This window comes from Aquarana catesbeiana, linkage group LG08, assembly GCF_042186555.1.
Source record: "Aquarana catesbeiana isolate 2022-GZ linkage group LG08, ASM4218655v1, whole genome shotgun sequence".
Lineage (NCBI taxonomy): Eukaryota > Metazoa > Chordata > Amphibia > Anura > Ranidae > Aquarana > Aquarana catesbeiana.
In genome coordinates, this window is record NC_133331.1 from 281,078,019 (window position 1) to 281,095,164 (window position 17,146).

At 46.7% G+C, this 17,146-nt stretch overlaps 1 protein-coding gene across 1 annotated transcript in view; it reads left to right on the forward strand.

Moving 5' to 3' along the window:
- The first annotated feature begins 1,306 nt into the window (after positions 1-1,306).
- LOC141104564 (uncharacterized) overlaps positions 1,307-17,146 on the forward strand; it is a 93,183-nt gene continuing 77,343 nt past the window's right edge. The window contains exons 1-3 of the mRNA XM_073594172.1: positions 1,307-1,411; positions 14,499-14,630; positions 15,782-15,874. Of these exons, the coding sequence (XP_073450273.1) occupies positions 14,597-14,630; positions 15,782-15,874 (127 nt within the window). The 5' untranslated portion in view covers positions 1,307-1,411; positions 14,499-14,596. The remainder of the gene's footprint in view (positions 1,412-14,498; positions 14,631-15,781; positions 15,875-17,146) is intronic.

Consider the following 17,146-nt stretch of genomic DNA (forward strand, 5'->3'; position numbering starts at 1 on the left):
TGACCCAGTCCTAGTCTAAGACCCAAACTGACCCAGCCCTAGTCTAAGACCCAGACTGACCCAGCCCTAGTCTAAGACCTAGATTGATCTAGCCCTAGTCTAAGACCCAGACTGACCTAGCCCTAGTCTAAGACCCAAAGTGACCCAGTCTAAGACTCAGACTGACCTAGCCCTACTCTGAGACCTAGGCTGACCTAGCCCTAGTCTAAGACCCAGACTGACCCAGCCCTAGTCTAAGACCTAGACTGATCTAGCCCTAGTCTAAGACCCAGACTGACCTAGCCCTAGTCTAAGACCCAAAGTGACCCAGTCTAAGACCCAGATTGACCTAGCCCTAGTCTGAGACCCAGACTAACTTAGGCCTAGTCTAAGACCCAAAGTGACCTAGTCCTTGTCTAAGACCCAGACTGACCCAGCCCTAGTCTAAGACCCCGACTGACATAGCCCTAGTCTAAGACCCAAAGTGACCTAGTCCTTGTCTAAGACCCAGACTGATCTGAAACATAAGCCTTATTTTAACTTACTTCCAAATCCGATGCCCATGTGTCCATGAGATGATGTGTCTGCTTCACATCCATGGAAAAAGGAAGGCAGTCATCTTGGGCATACTCAGTTAATATCGTGTGTAGTTTTTATGTTTACCATGTTTAACTTGGTACATGCCTTGAACCTTTTGGAAGAGAAACACTATTAAAAATGTGGGGAGCTGAGTTGATCGGGCAGCTTCCAAGGCTGCAGATAACAAAAAAACAAGCTGCTAACCAATCCTATATACCAGGATGAAGTGTAATATCAAAATTGCAATGATCGCCATTTTATTCCCTAGGGTCTCTGCTACAAATAAATATATAATGTTTGGGGTTTATAAGTAATTTTCTAGCAACAAATACAACAAATACAATTAACAGAAAAAGCCTGGTCTTCAAGTGGTTAAATACTTTTAATTAATATTATTTCATTATAATTAGTCTAGAATTAAATAATAATAATAATAATATTTTTAATGATTATTATTATTATTAATTATGTCTCCAGCTCACATGGAGAAAAATCCCCACCTTTCAGCTTTGAGCCGCTCCCTCTCTCCTCTCTATCGTCACTATTCTCCCACTTCCGTCCTGTGGCTCACTTCCGCTGTGTGCGTTCCACAGTTGCTCAGCCGCATCCTGGTTGCCATAGTGACGACACATTCTCCCAGAAGGTGGTAGGGGAGCTGTCTATTCCAGTGCGGAGCTAGAACCACCACTAGGGGGCGAGAGTGTTCCCTGTGAGAGGAGAATGTGTCTTCAATGCAGGAGGAGAGGCAGCCATTTTGTTGTGGACCAGAATAAAAAAAGGAGGGGGTATTTCAGCTCGGGAATCCTCCTGGTGGGGGTGTGCAGCTGGAGAGAGTGTACCCAGTGAGGAGGAGGTAATAATATTGATATTCTGATTATGAGAGAATGGGGGTCCCAGCACACTGTGTGGACTGGAGATAGGGGAATCATGTTACCTCCATGAATCCTCATCTTCCTGTAAGTCCTCTGATGTGTAGCACATTATGCTGGAGATCTCCGCAGGAGCTGGGGCTAATGGTACTTGGGACGTAATCTCAGTAAAGCCACGACTTGTGTAATAGAATCAATGGTGGTGAGTGACTCATGAAATGACATGCAATAAGTCAAATGTTCTGTGAGGCACAATTCCTCGTTCCAGGACCATCAGTGCATTTTATGGATGGCCCAATCACCAGGCTCAGGGTTCAGGATAACAAGCACCTTAGCTATTGCTGATAGTGTTGAGAACTGGTCCTCCACCCCCAGGACATTATATTTGCCAGTATGGCCATCAGAAGAAGTGGACGGCCATTAGGAACGCACCAAAGGCTGGGGGCCCAAGTCAGAACTTGTGTGGTATGGCCCCCCAGAACTGGGGGGAGGCAAGGTTTTCTAGACTGCTTGTGGCACTTGCAATGTATATAACGCTATTGGCCTGACCAGGTGATGACCCCAGGCCTTTCTTGGCCTTTGCCCACCAGGAGGAGTCATTCATGAACAAGTTTCAACTTGGGACCCTAGCCTTCGGTGTGTTCCTTTTGACCCTCTGTTTAATTGGGTACCTGTACTGGCAAATATAATACCCTGGAGGGGGAGGACCAGCTCTCAACATTCCCAAGAGGAACCAAGGTGCTTGGTATTATACCCCAAGATTTAGGTCACCCTTAGTGCTGAAGGCTTCATATACCAGTATGTGCTCCTAGGATTAAAGCAGAACTAAACTGATCAGTTTTCCAAATCAGTTACATTCAAGGCATGCTGTCAATGATAACTGTCAAAGTTACCTGTACTCACAACCGAACCATCAAGCTATCAAATGGCTGTTGTCATAAATGATCACATGTGCAGCACCATGGTACACACCAACAGTGAAATATGGGAGGGTTTAGGTTAGGGTTGCCACCTTTTCTTCAAGCCAAACCCGAACAATTTAACGGCCTGGGACATCTTTGGGTGCCCAAGGAGAGTAGTAATGCGGTGTGCATAGTGAACAGTGGGTGTAAACCAGTTGCTCTTGCTGACATGATCGTCATGCGCCCCAGTGATACCGAACCTGTCCCCAGACAGCCACCCACAGCTCCCGGATGGCAACAAATTTGTGTGTGACTATCTTGGTTACTTGGGGAGCCACAGCCCGGTCTGTATAACGTGTCCGATTTTCAGTCCGCCTGAAACCTTGACATAAGATTCAAAACCTGGACTGTCCAGGTGAATCCTGGACAGGTGGCAACCCTAGTTTAGATACGCTTCAGCATTGTACTTCTGGAGCTTTCATTTTCAAAGCTTAAAACGGAAATAAAATCCTCTTTTCCTTTAGTGCCAAAGAAGCTGCATTGATCTGCCATTGCCATGGTGCTGCACATGTGATCAGTTATGACACCAGCTATTGGATGATCTGATAGTTTGGTTGAGAGCACAACCAATGTGACAGTTAGCATTCATGACATGACTGTTTTGGAAAACTATTAAATTAATGGGTTTAGTTCTGCTTTAAAGCGGAATTAAACCCTCCTCTCCTTTTCAACCAAGGAAGCTGCCATCTTGGCCTCTGTTTGATCTCCGACTGCCATGGTGCTGCACATGTGATCTGTTATGACACCAGACATTTTATAGTTTGACAGTTTGGTTGGGAGCACAAGCAAATGTGACAGTTACATTCCCAGCATGCCGGGAATGTAACTGTTTTTTGGAACTGTTAAAGTGATGGGTTTAGTTCTGCATTAATTGAACAAGCTACAGAGAGAAGCTGATTGGTTGCCATGCACAGCTGCTCCAGATCCTGACTTCTCCAGTTTTGATGAGTCCCCCCAATGTATGTATACTTTTTAAAGCCATATTTTACCCATAGCAACTTGATAAAAAATAATGTTCTTTAGCAAGGAACATACATTCAACATTAATAATTACGCTACCAAAATTAGTGCGTGATGTAAATTGCCTCCAGCATTGTTCCTGTTTTTTCTTGCTGGAGGCTGCCATTTTGCTGAAGCAGAGAGCCCCTGAACAGCAGTAAATCATAAAGTGGAACTAAACCCATCGATTTAAAAGTTTCAAAAAACAGTTAAATTCCTGGAATGCCGGGATTTCTAATTGCCACGTTTGATTGTGTCCTCAACCAAACTGTCAAACTATCAAATGGCTGGTGTCATAACTGATCACATGTGCAGCACCATGGCAGTTGCAGATAAAAGAGAAGCATCTTCCTTGGCTGTAAAGGATAGAAGGGTTTAATTCTGCTTGAAGGCTGTCAGCAGATCGGCCTCTACAAACTCGGCAGTGCCTATAAATGAAGAGCAACTGAGCATGTGCAGAGCAGAGCGAGAAAGTGTGTTGCTGGATTTTAACCACTTGAAGCGGAGTTCCACCCAGAAATGGAACTTCTGCGGATCGGATTCCTCCCCCCCTCCGGTGCCACATTTGGCACCTTTCAGGGGGGAGTGGATACCTGTCAAATCCAGGTATCTGCTCCCACTTTCAGGGTAAGATCGCCGCAATCTTGTGTAGCGAACTACGCAATGTCCGACCCCTCCCCCCCCCCCCGCTACCTTCTGGGAGACACACAGGTCCCAGAAGACAGCAGGGACCATTCAGAAAGTGACTCGCGCAGTAGGAAATAGGTTCTGAAGCTGTAAGGCTCCACTTCCTGTTTCCCTTAGTAAAGATGCTGGCGCCTGTACCTGGAGCAAAGAGACGGGTCGGCTTCGGGGACCGACATCGTGGGCGCCCTGGACAGGTAAGTGTCCTAATATTAAAAGTCAACAACTGCAGTATTTGTAGCTGCTGACTTTTATTTTTTTTTTTACCCAGGCTGGACCTCTGCATTAAAGAGATTGTAAAACCTCAATTTTCAAGCTTTACCTATAGGTAAGCCTATAATAAGGCTTACCTATAGATACAGTAAATATCTCCTAAACGTGCGCCATTTAGAAGATATTTACTTTGTACCGCGCCGATGATGTCATTGGCACATGCGCTGTGAAGAAACGACCCTCGTGCCGTTTCTTCACTAGCGAGTACCGTGACTGGCGGCTCCTGTGTGCATGCGCCGGGGTGACGTCACGCGACTCCGACCAGTCACATAGCCCCGGAAGGAAGAGGGGCGAACATGGATGCGACCTCCAGCGGGAACAGCACAGGCTTTGTTTGCAGACAAGTGTCACATAATGTGCTAGTATGTGATGCATACTTTTACATTATGCTTTTTACTTTGCAGGGAACAAAAAAAAGAAGGAAAACCCATCAGGGTTACGTACATTTACTGCGGCAGAGCGGCCCTTAAGCGCGAAATCACGTACCTGTAAGTGATTCCTGTTGTCGGCTCTGGGGTGCGCACGTGCGCTGCTAGAGTCACGCTCCCGCTGTGATTGGGCACGGCGGCAGTAAATCAGTGGGTGCGGCGGTCTCGATGGCCGCCGGGACCCGCCGATCGTTCGTAGGAGAGACAGAACGGCAGTCTGCCTATATAAACAAGGCAGACCGCTGTTCTGTCACAGAGGGAGAGAGAGATCTTGTGTTCCTGCTAATCGAAAACACAGTCTCTCTTCCTCCACTCAGTCCATCCCCCACACAGTAAGAAAGCACACCCAGGGAACACACTTAACCCTTTGATCGCCCCTGATGTTAACCCCTTCCCTGCCAGTGTCATTTATAGTGTCAGTGTATTTTTTTTAGCACTGATCACTGTATTGGTGTCACTGGTCCACAAAAAGTGTCAGTGTCAGATTTGTCCGCCGCAATGTCGCAGTCCCACTAAAAATCACTGATCGCCACCATTACTAGTAATAATAATAAAAAAAAATTAAAAAGTCCATAAATCTATCCCATAGTTTGTAGAAGCTATAACTGTTGCGCAAACCAATCAATATACGCTTTTTGAGATTTTTTTTTTTCCCAAAAATATATAGCATGATACAAATTGGCTTAAACTGATGAACAAATTAGATTTTTTTATCGGGTATGTTTTATAGCAGAAAGTAAAATATAGGTTTTTTTTCTAAATTTTTTTTTTTTTTTTATTTGTTTGCTTATAGCGCAAAAAATAAAAACCGCAGAGGTGATCAAATACCACCAATAGGGATGAGCTTCGAGTTTGACTCGATTGTTTGTCGAATTGCGAACGTTATGGGCCGTTCGCGCCAAATTTGAGTGTCGCGTCATGGCCCGTAATTCACTGCAGCATCGCAGTGCATTGCTGGCTGATGATTGGCCAAGCATACACTATGACCCGCATGCTTGGCCAATCACAGCGCCGTCTGTACAGAGAGCCGTAATTGGCCAAAGCCAGGGTGGCTTTGGCCAATTACGGCTCAGGGGGTTTAGTACACGCCCCACACTATATAAGGCCGCCTGTGTGGCAGCCTTGTGTAGTGTGTTGCGGTGGCGGAGAGAGATAGACAGAGAGACAGTGTCATTTAAGTTAGATAGAGTAGGCAGGCGAGTCAGTTAGCTGCACTTACAGTGTATTGTGTATATATATGCATCCTATAATATAGTTAGTGTACTGTGTCCTCTGCGCAGTGTGCACCTAAAGCTACCTGAAGACAATTGCTGGTGTTCTGATCCTATTAATACCACAGGCAGTCAGTTGATTCTGCTAGCTGCAGTATAATCCGTATATATATACATCCCATCTTTGTGCAGCTACATCTCACTGCAGGCCATTAGTATGTCTGGAAGGCCAACAAGGAAAGGCAGACAGTCACAAGCCAATAAAAGAGGGCAAGCAGGCTCTGTGTCTAGAAGCAACAGTGCTGGTCGTGAACACGGTGCATCCTCATCAGCACGTAGCCGTGGGACACGCTTGTCCTTTTTTTCGGCAGCTGGCCCTGTTAAACCGCAACATGCCGAAGACTTGGTAGAGTGGATGACCAAGTCGTTCTCATCCTCCTCATTCTCTCTCACCCATGTCCAGGGTACTTTGTTTGGCAAAGCAGCTTCCAACACGGCCTCTTCCCTCGGCTCAATGGCATCAGTCAGTCCTTCCCTAGCCCCACAATGTCCTCCTGAGGAGTCCCCCGAACTGTTTGACCACAGTATTGGGTACATGCTCCAGGAGGATGCCCAGCGTTTTGAAGGCTCTGATGATGGTACCCAGCTAGAGGAAGGCAGTAACGTGAGCCCAGAGAGAGGGGGTGCCCAAGAAGGACAGCAATCTGGCAGTCATGTTCTCCCAGCTGCAGCATACTGCCAGCTTTGCTCCAGTGATGAGGAGGGAGGGGATGATGAGGAAGTCACTGACTCCACGTGGGTGCCTAATAGGAGAGAGGGGGAGGAGGAGGCACATCTCCAACGAGGCAGGGTGCCCTCCAGGGGCCAGCTTAAGGGCAGCACACTGACTGCATCACACCGCAGAGCTCCACATGTGCAGGGCGCTGCTGTCTCTGCACGTTATTCCAAAAGTTCTTTGGTGTGGGCTTTTTTGAGACAAGTGCATCAGATCCCACCGCTGCTATTTGCAACATATGTCTCAAGCATATCTCGCGTGGCCAAAACATCACCTGCTTGGGCACCACATGCTTGACCAGACGTATATCAACCTGCCATGCAGACCCACACCAAAGTACAAAGCGGACCTCTCCTTGCTCCTCATCAGCTGGGATCTCCAACCCCACTATACCTTCAGTCCTCTCTGAAACCTGCACTGAGAGGAATGAAGGTGTAGAATTAGGTGTGTCACAGCCAAGTACTTGTGGGCAATCTGCTTTCGGTACAACGGCATCAGATTGTACCAGGCAAATTTCTCTGCCCCAGCTGTTGCACCGCCGAAAGAAGTTCGCTCCCAGCCATCCACATGCCCAATGGTTGAATGCTAGCTTGGCTAAATTGCTAGCACTTTAACTGCTGCCTTTTCAGTTGGTAGACTCTGCCCCCTTCCGTGAGTTTGTGGAATGTTCGGTTCCTCAGTGGCAGGTTCCCAAACGCCACTTTTTCTCATGGAAGGCGATTCCAGCTCTCTACCGGCATGTGGAAGGCAATGTCCATGCCTCTCTGGACAGGGCGGTCAGCGGTAATGTGCATATTACCGCTGACTCATGGTCCAGCAGGCATGGACAGGGACGTTACCTATCTTTCACTGCATACTGGGTGACTCTTCTGGCATCTGGGTAGGATGCAGGACAGGGTGCAGTAGTGTTGGAGGTTGTTCCACCACCACACCTCCAAAATTCTAATAGTGGTGTTTCTGCCACACCTCTCTCCTCCACCCCCTCCTCTTCTTCTTCCTCCATGGCCTCTTTCTGTGCTGATTTGTCCTCGGAACCAGCGGTGCTCCGTGGGCGTTCAAGGGGCTACACAAGCTTGCAGGCAAAAAGATGCCATGCGGTGCTTGAGCTGGTGTGCTTGGGGGACAGGAGCCACACTGGGGCAGAGATTCTGTCAGGTCTGCAGGGGCAGGTTCAGAGGTGGTTGACGCCACGCCAGCTTAAGCCAGCAATGGTGGTTTGGGACAATGGCACCAACCTCCTCTCCGCCCTCTGACAGGGACAACTGACCCATGTGCCCTGTTTGGCTCACGTCCTTAACTTGGTGGTGCAGTGGTTCTTGGGCAGGTACCCGGGCTTACAGGATGTCCTGAGGCAGGCCAGGAAAGTCTGTGTGTATTTCCGCAGGTCTTATAATGCCAGTGCTCAGCTAGCTGACCTCCAAAAGGAATTTAACCTGCTCAAAAACCGCCTAATCTGTGAGATGCCCACCAGGTGGAACTCAACGTTGGCCATGCTGCAGTGGCTGCACACGCAGCAGAGGGCCATCATGAGTACCTATGCGACTATGGCACCAGGACACGGTCAGGGGAGCTTGTTTTTTTTCCCCCATGCCAGTGGGCTATGATCAGGGATGCATGCGCTGTCCTGTCACCATTTGAGGAGGCCATGAGGATGGTGAGCAGTGACAGTGCATGCATCAGTGACACTGTCCCTCTTGTCCACCTGTTGGAGCACACGCTGCGTTGAATAATGGACAGGGCACTTGAGGCAGAACAGAGGGAGGAAGAGGAGGACTTCCTTACCTCTCAAGGCCCCCTTTATCCAGACAGTGTTCCTGCGTTCCCGCCGATCACACAGGAAGAGGACGAGGAGGAGGATTGTGTCAGCATGGAGGTGGAGCCTGGTACTCAGCATCAGCAGCAGTTTTTAAGGGATCATTTACAGTCCAAAGAAACCCATGGACTTGTACGTGGCTGGGAGGAGGTGGCTGCGGATCATGTCGTCCTTAGTGACCCAGAGGACTCCGGACCGAATGCCTCAGCAAACCTATGCTGCATGCCCTCCCTGATCCTGCAAAGCCTGCGGAAGGATCCTCGTATTCGTGGTTTCAAGGGGAGGGATCATTACTGGCTGGCAACTCTCCTTGATCCACGTTACAAGGGTAAGTCTGCTGTCGCAGAGGGAGCAGAGAATGAAACATCTTCGGGAGGCCCTGCAGAAAGGTTTGTGCAACGCGTTTCCAGAGCCTGGGAGGTTACAATTTCCTGGTCCTCCTGGACAACATGTTGCTGAGGCTTCGGTCAGTCACAGAAGGAGTGGTGGAGAAGGTGGCCATCTGACCGATGCGTTCAGACAATTTTTTAGTCCGCAGCCCCAAGGTATGATCAGTTCCAGCGTCTGATTCACATGGTGCAGGATTACCTAGGGGCAAGATCTGACTTGGACACCTTTCCCACCAAAAATCCTCTGGGTTACTGGGTCTTGAGGATGGATCATTGGCCAGAGCTTGCACAGTATGCAATTGAGCTACTGGCCTGTCCAGCATCCAGCGTTCTTTCGGAACGCACATTCAGTGCTGCTGGAGCCTTTGTAACCGATCACAGGGTGCGTCTGTCCACCGAATTGGTCGATCGGCTGAACTTCATAAAAATGAATCAGTCTTGGATCACCAGCTACCAAGCACCTGATGCTGATGTAGTCGAATAATTTTTTTTTTTTATATGAGATCCCTTCAAGACTGCCTATGCTGATGCTGAGTGACTATTATGTTATGCTGAGTGACAATCCTCTTCCTCCTCAATTTTCATGCTGATAGCTTGTAAGAACATTTTTGGTTCTAGGCACCGCCACCAGTGGCTAAGGCCCAATTTTTCTGCCCCTGTTTAACAGGGGCATATATTTACAATATTTGATGCAATACTTTGCAGCAGGGCTCATTCCTGCGCTCCAACTATAGCATCTGTGAGGGGTTGCAGTGTTGTGGCACCAGTGCCTAAGGCCCAATTTTTCTGCCCCTGTTGAACAGGGACATGTAATTACAATTCTTGATCTAATATTTCACAGCAGGCCCATTCCTGTGCCCACCAAGAGTAACTGTGAGGGCTTACAGTGTTGTGGCAACAACACCACCACCACCAAAGGTCCAATTTTTCTACCACTGTTCAACAGGTGCATGTCATTACAATTCTTAAATAATATTTCACAGCAGGGCCCATTCCAGCGCCCCTCAAGAGTAACTGTGAGGACTTACAGTGTTGTGGCACCAGCACCACCACCAAAGGCCAAATGTTTCTACCACTGTTCAACAATGGCATGTAATTACAATTCTTGATCTAATATTTCAGAGCAGGGCCCATTCCTGCGCCCACCAAGAGTAACTGTTAGGGCTTACTGTGTTGTGGCAACACCAACACCTAAGGCCCCAATTTCTGCAGAGTATATAGGGCAGGCCCCTACTTTCAAACATCCAACTTACAAACGACTCCTACTTGCAAACGGAAGGAGACAACAGGAAGTGAGATGAAATCTACCCCTAGGAAGGGAAATTCTCTCCTGTAAGAGTTAATATGGGAAAAACGTGTCTCCTCTCCACTGATGCTTTATCACCAATCCTTGTTTCACTAAAAACCCCAAATTTTCAAAAACATTTGTCATTGGGACAGAAAGTGAGGTGAAATCTTCTGAAGAGGTGCACAGACAGCAAAACAAATGTTACAGGGGTGATAACCCTTCCCTATGTTTTCCAAAAAGCTGGAGCTACACTTTAAAAATGTACCAGTTCAAAATTACAAACAGATTCTACTTAACAACAAACCTACAGTCCCTGTCTTGTTTGCACCACCTGTATACTGCTGTTCAGAGTATAGGGCCTTTTTTTTAATTTGGGTGCAGGGTTCCCCTTAATATCCATACAAGACCCAAAGGGCCTGGTAATGGACGGGGGGGGGGGGTACCCATGCCGTTTGTCAAACTTATTGCCGGGAGCCAACATTACATTAAATGACTTTTATTCCTTTACAAATGTCATTTTGTGCAGGGACTGTTCTAAGCACGGGAAACATGCACCCCTTTACAGGCATACTATAGACACCCCCCAGGTACAATATTTAAAGGAATATTTCACTTTTTTTTCTTTAATGGCCATTTCAATTTCCTCTTTTTTAATAGGGTCACTTAAAATAGATTTGTTGAGTCTCCAGTGTCCATGGCTATTCGAGCCCAAGACGTTTGAAGACTGCAAAAACCTCTGATCAGTGACCACCGAGTCTTTAATGTAGGATTTAGTGACCAAAGGAGAATGCTTTGCTAAGATGAATATGTGATCGATTCGTGCAAACGAATTATGCAGGGCAGAGTAGTGGGTATAGTCACGCATTGTAAGGTTGATTTCCCTCCAGATATCAATTAGACTGTGAGAATAGATAATTTTAGCAATCTTCAAGCTCTTTTTCGATGGTCGTATAAGATGATCACCTCTGAGTTAATTTTTATCTAGACCTTCATCAAAAGCCACATTGGAGTCTCCCCCCATAGATCACCGTGCCCTCTACCAGAGGCCCTAGTTTTTTAACATAAGTTGAAAGAATTTGTCCTGACCAGTGTTTGGAGAGTAATATGAAATGAATGTATAGATTTGCTCATCAATAAGTCCCTTGACCAATATGAATCTCCCTTCTGGGTCCTTAAATTCCGAGATCAGAGTAAATTTGCATTTATGTGAGAATATTATAGCAACACCTTTTTGTTTTGCCCTCAGCATTTGCTAAATAGAAGATTGGGAACTTGGCATGAAGGAAGGAAGGTTTATAATGTCTGGGGAAATGGGTTTCTTGCAATAGGATGATATCAGTTTTCTGACTATAATAATGTTGTAAGGTCTTACGTCTTTTGATAGGTGAGTTTAGACCCTGTACAATATGGGTGACTACCTTCATAGTAGGTCAGTCTAAATCGGACTTGGCCACGGAACAAGAAAGGGGGATTATCTCGCTTCACATAGATGTAAATATCCCCGATTCCTGCGTTTGATGGGTGGAATGATACATCTCAAGTACCATGAAGAAAGATTTGGGATCTCCAGGGACGGTCACTAGAAGAGAAAGGGATTTAGTTTCACAGGTAAGGTCAGATAGCAAACATATGCAGACAGTAGGAGAAAGGGGGGTCAAAAACATAACCTCTAGGCTGGGGGGTGGTTTCCCTCCAGGTCTAAAGGGGGAGAAGTTAGAAGAATTTGTGTCACCTCTTCTAGAGAGGAGACTAACCTGTCTTAGAGTGAGTCGAAGCGCAAAGCTGACAAACAGGTGGAGGTACATGAGTACCACTCCGTCCTTCAGCCACTCCTTGGTTGATGTTAAGATATAGGGGATTAAAAATCCCTTTAGGAGTATTGTTACACCCTGTAGTGAACATTTCGGTGTAGAGCCTAATCAAATCCGTTGAACCAGAAATAAACCCTAGCGGGTTAACATAAGAACAAAATATAGTTTAGAGTAACAGGGATCAACTTATTTAAACAGAAAAATAATTTAAAGCTCAATGAGACCCATAGGCCCCAAGATAGTTGATTATTAGAACAAGTATTCCGTCATTTTTTTTTAGAGAACAAGGAACAGTCCAGTTTGAACTAAGTTATCAGAACAACAATATTTTGTGCCGTGTTAATCAGGGAGGTCGACCCTCCCTTGATTTCTTAGATTTGACTGTGTTCCAAAGTGGAGTCAGAGGGCTTGTGGGAAGTTGGCATTTGGTAGCGTTAGTAGTGGAGCCTGGAGGTGACAGAGGAGGATCGTGGGAGATGAGACCAAAGGTGTCGCAAAGGTGAATGGCTTGTTCTTGTAAAGGAGTTTCAAACCAAATAGAAAAAGTCACCAATATTTAATATCACGTTGAGTTAGGATTGTTAGTAGTGGTTTGAAGGTTCTTCTTTTTTGGATTGTTGTAGGTGAAAGGTCTGCAAAGAGTTGAATAGCATGTCCTTGGAATTGTAGTTGCTTCGTGGAATGTGTCTTCTGCATAATTTCTTCCTTAACTGTGAAGTAGTGTGGTTTAACGACTATGTCCCTTGGCAGACCATCTTTTCTTGGTGGACCGAGGGTTCTGTGGGCTTGGTCAAAATCCAATCTGTTTTGAGGAATTTCCGGGATAAGGTCTTTGATGAAGGATCGTACCACTTCCAGGGTATCTTTGAATGTTTCAGGGATGCCTCTAATTCTAAAATTGTAACGTCTATTCCTGTTTTCCAGGTCATCTAATTTGGTCAGGGTGGTATCTAATTGGGATTGGAGGTCCTGGATACGATCCCCATTCTGGTTGTTTTGGAAATAGTGGAGTCCAGCTTATGTTCAATTGCCTCCATGTGCACACCGAGGTTCTGGAAGTCGCCTTTGAACTCATTAGTAATTTTGTTCGCTATGTTGGTGAGGTCACAATCCAATAGGTCCGCAAGTTTACTGAACATTTCAGTGAAACCCGCAGGTTGTTCGGTGGACATGTTCGATGGAGGTTGCATGCAAGGAACAACCATGTTGTCTGGTGTCAGGGGGGAGAGCAACATCTCTTCCATGGTGTGTCCAATAAGGGACTCTGTGGAGGATGGTAAGATCTAACCAGTAATAGGATTATTCAGTAAAGACCCCAGGTGTTGATTAGGTGCAGGGGAGTCTGGGAGCAGGCCGAGACCCTGGGAGTGTAGATCAGCTGGAGAAATTACCTGAGGTACAGCTTCCATATTGTGCTGTTCAGCAATGTTTCCGCTCACTGTGAATTGTGACCTCAGATTTCTCCCTACAGTCCCTTGTGACATTAGGCAAGAAGGGGTGATGTCCATCCTCTGTCAGCCTGAGGGCCGAGGGCGTCTGTGTAATAAGGGATTAATCCCACTGTCTGAAGGTAGTGAGGCTCTGGGAGCAAGCTGAGGTGAATGTTACTTCGACCTGTGGCTGCGGGTAATGGTCCCTGTAAATTGTGGGACGTCTCCCACTATCTGTGGGCTATTGGGCTCCTTGGGCTATCTGAGGTGAATAACACCCTGTCTCCTGGCTCCGGGTATCTGTGCCTGTAAAATGGCAGTGTTCTTTAGTCTGTGGGCTGTGAGGGACCGGGAGCTAACTGAGATGAATATCACCTTATCCCCTTGCGATGGACCCTGCAAAATGGGGGAAGTTTCCTTTTGTCTGCGGGCTGTGAGGCTCAGGGAGCTAGCTGAGGAGTATATTACCTCATCTCCAGGCTCTGGTTGTTGGTCCCTGTGTAATGGGGAAAGTTATCCTCTGTCAGTGGGCTGTGAAGCTCTGGAGGCTGGCAGAGGAGATCCGTGCTTAGTTCACTGACGGAAGCCAAGTACGAGCGCCTGTGTGGAGAGGAGAAATCCTCCCTGCATGTGGATTGAGAGGCTTAGGCTGCCGTACGTGTCTGAGGTGCAGGCGCCATAATGGGCTAAGCGGCTGTGTCCCGATCTCCAAGTGCTTTGTTTACCAGCTGTGTACACCGGTATTCGGTATACCGGGGTGCTCCAGGCGTTGTCCCTCGATCTGTCTCCTATGGCCGCCAGAGATCGCCGGGTGTAAGTGGCCTTTAGGAGCGGAGAACAGCCGGAGTGGGACGGAGCTCCTAAATTAGCCATCCATCACAGGAGCCTCCGCGCATGTTCCTCCATGAGACACTTATTGTTAATGTTTTACATAACCTCTAGCAGGACTTAAATTTTTGACTAAAGTTACACTTTAAGGTGAGCTTAATTATATTGATTTTATTGCAGTGTGGGCTTGGCAATACAGTGTTTATTCTAAATTTGGAATCAGACATACCAAGATTTGGAAGCATATAGAAGGACACAAGGATCTCTGCAAGGACGTCATGATGGAGAAGCGGCCACCCCTCACATCACCGGGTAAGAGGAGACTTTCATTTCTTGTCATGGAGAGGAGTATTGAGGATCCACCTAGATACACACATCCTCTGATATAAAGACATGGAAACAATGGAGGGAATTAACAAAGAGTGGTGCAGGCAAAAAGCCTGCACCATGCTTCTAAAATTAGATAAAGGAGCAGATGATGCCCCCAATTAAAGAAGAAGTAAACCCTGATGGGTTTTACTTCCTCTTTTTTCCCCTGCAAAGTAAAAGCATAATGGGCTAGTATGCATCACATACTAGCCCATTATGTTGCACTTAACGAAGCCCGCAATGTCCCCGCTGATGGCCACATCCATCTTCACCCCTCTTACTCCGTGGTCTCCAGCTCTGTGACTGGCTGGAGTCGCATGACGTCACTCCCGCGCATGAGGTTAAGAGCCGCCGGTCAACGCACGGGCCCTTTAGAAGCGACACAGTCATACCCTTTCTTCAGTGCGCATGCACCGATGACGTCAGCGCAAGCGTATATGGTAAATATCTCCTAAACCGTGCACATTTAGGAGATATTTCCAGTACGTACAGGCAGGGCTTTTTTTCAGCTGGAACTTGGTGGAACTCAGTTCCACCACTTCTGACTCAAGCCCTCTGCTTCCTGTTCACCTCTATCGCTTGTAAACACAGAAGTCCGGCTTCTGTGTTTACAAGTGACAGTTTGTCTCCCAATGGCTCCCACTGAGTCTAAGATGCGGGCAAGGGAGATGCAGGTGCCCAGGGTACAATGCAGATGCCCACACCCCCACGTGATGGTCTCTCTGCATCCTGCCCCTTTAAGACCCTCCCACTGTTAGTGAAATTTGACCACGCACACACAATTTGATTCTGTTTAGAGGATGTGTGTGGGGGGGGTTTTGTGGGGTTGTGGTTGAGTTTCTGTACCTATTTTCTGTGAAGGAAAGCCCTGCTTACAGGTAAGCCTTACTATAGGCTTACCTGTAGGTAAAAAAGTGGTGTAACTAGGTTTTCAACCATTTTAACTAAAGGCACACAATCCCCTTTGTTAAATAGGAGTGATCCGTTCCCTGTTCTATGCTGTGTCTGTAACAGACAAGGCACATATCGCTGCATACTCTGATACCTCTGCCCATTTTCACCGTACAGGGGGCTTCACTCATCTTTATTTACAGACACCAGAGAGACTCAGAGAGCTGTCAAAGCTGAAGAGGAGGAAGGACATGCAAGGATTAAAGAGGAGGACGTTTCTATGAGGATCAGCACAGGTGAGGAATAAACAATAAAAATACATTCACAGGTTCTATTTATTCAGATAATGTTTGTTGTCTTGTTCCATAGTTCTCTATTTAAGGGAGCAATGGAAGAGCCCAGCAATATTAATTTCTGCCCGCTATTTTGAGATTTATTCATCTCAAAGTTTAAAGTGTATGTAAACCCTGGATATCAATTACTCTTATTGCTCCTATATAGACTGTTAAATATACCATTGGAAGTGCTTTGTTATATCTTTTTAGTAAGTTAATTATAAATCAATGTTGATCCATCCAGTGAGCCTCTAACTTCCTGTAGTAAATTATGAACACAGTTCTTCTGTGTGACGGACCCAACCGGCACAGGGGCTTTTGGAGGGGACTGCAGGGTAGCCTTTTGCCTACTGACTATGGGCCCTGGCTTTTGAGGGGGCTATGTTCCTTGGGAGGTGTGTGCCTGGGGTGCTTTTGGAGTGGTTTTGGTTCGGATTGGGATCCATGTCTCCCCGAAACACACTGACTCTGGGAACCTAGGACCTGGATACAATTTGGGGCCTCTGTGATCAAACCAGCGATGACTGCTTCACCCCCATCCTAGACTGAGAGACTCGGAATAGATGTTAAAGCGGAGTTCCACCCAAAAATGGAACTTCCACTTTTCTTAACCCCCCCCCCCAGTGTCACATTTGGCACCAGGGGGGAGCAGATACCTGTTTAATACAGGTATTTGCTCCCACTTCCGGGCATGCACAGTAGGGAACCAGAAAGTGAAGCCACAAGGCTTCACTTCCTGATTCCCTTACCGAAGATGGCGGCGGCAGCATCCAAGAGCAGAGGGAGAGATCGACTTCAGGTGCCGACATCGCGGGCGCCCTGGACAGGTAAGTGTCCTTATTTTAAAAGTCAGCAGCTGCAGTATTTGTAGCTGCTGACTTTTAAAAAAAAAATTGGGGCGGACCTCCGCTTTAATATGATCAGTTTAAAACAACCCAATGCTGGTGTCTCCTACTGTTATGTGTAATCAGTTTATTCACCACTTCAATACCAGGCATTTCACCCCCTTTCTGCCCAGACCAATTTTCAGCTTTCAGCGCTGTTGCATTTTGAATGACAATTGCGCGGTCATGCAACACTGTACCCAAACAACATTTTTGATCATTTTTTTCTACAAATTGAGCTTTATTTTGGTGGTATTTGATCTCCACTGGTGACCGAAGACCGAAGATTTTGAAAAAAAAAAAAAGTTTTTCTTTGTTTCTGTTACAAAACTTTGTAAATAAGGATGTT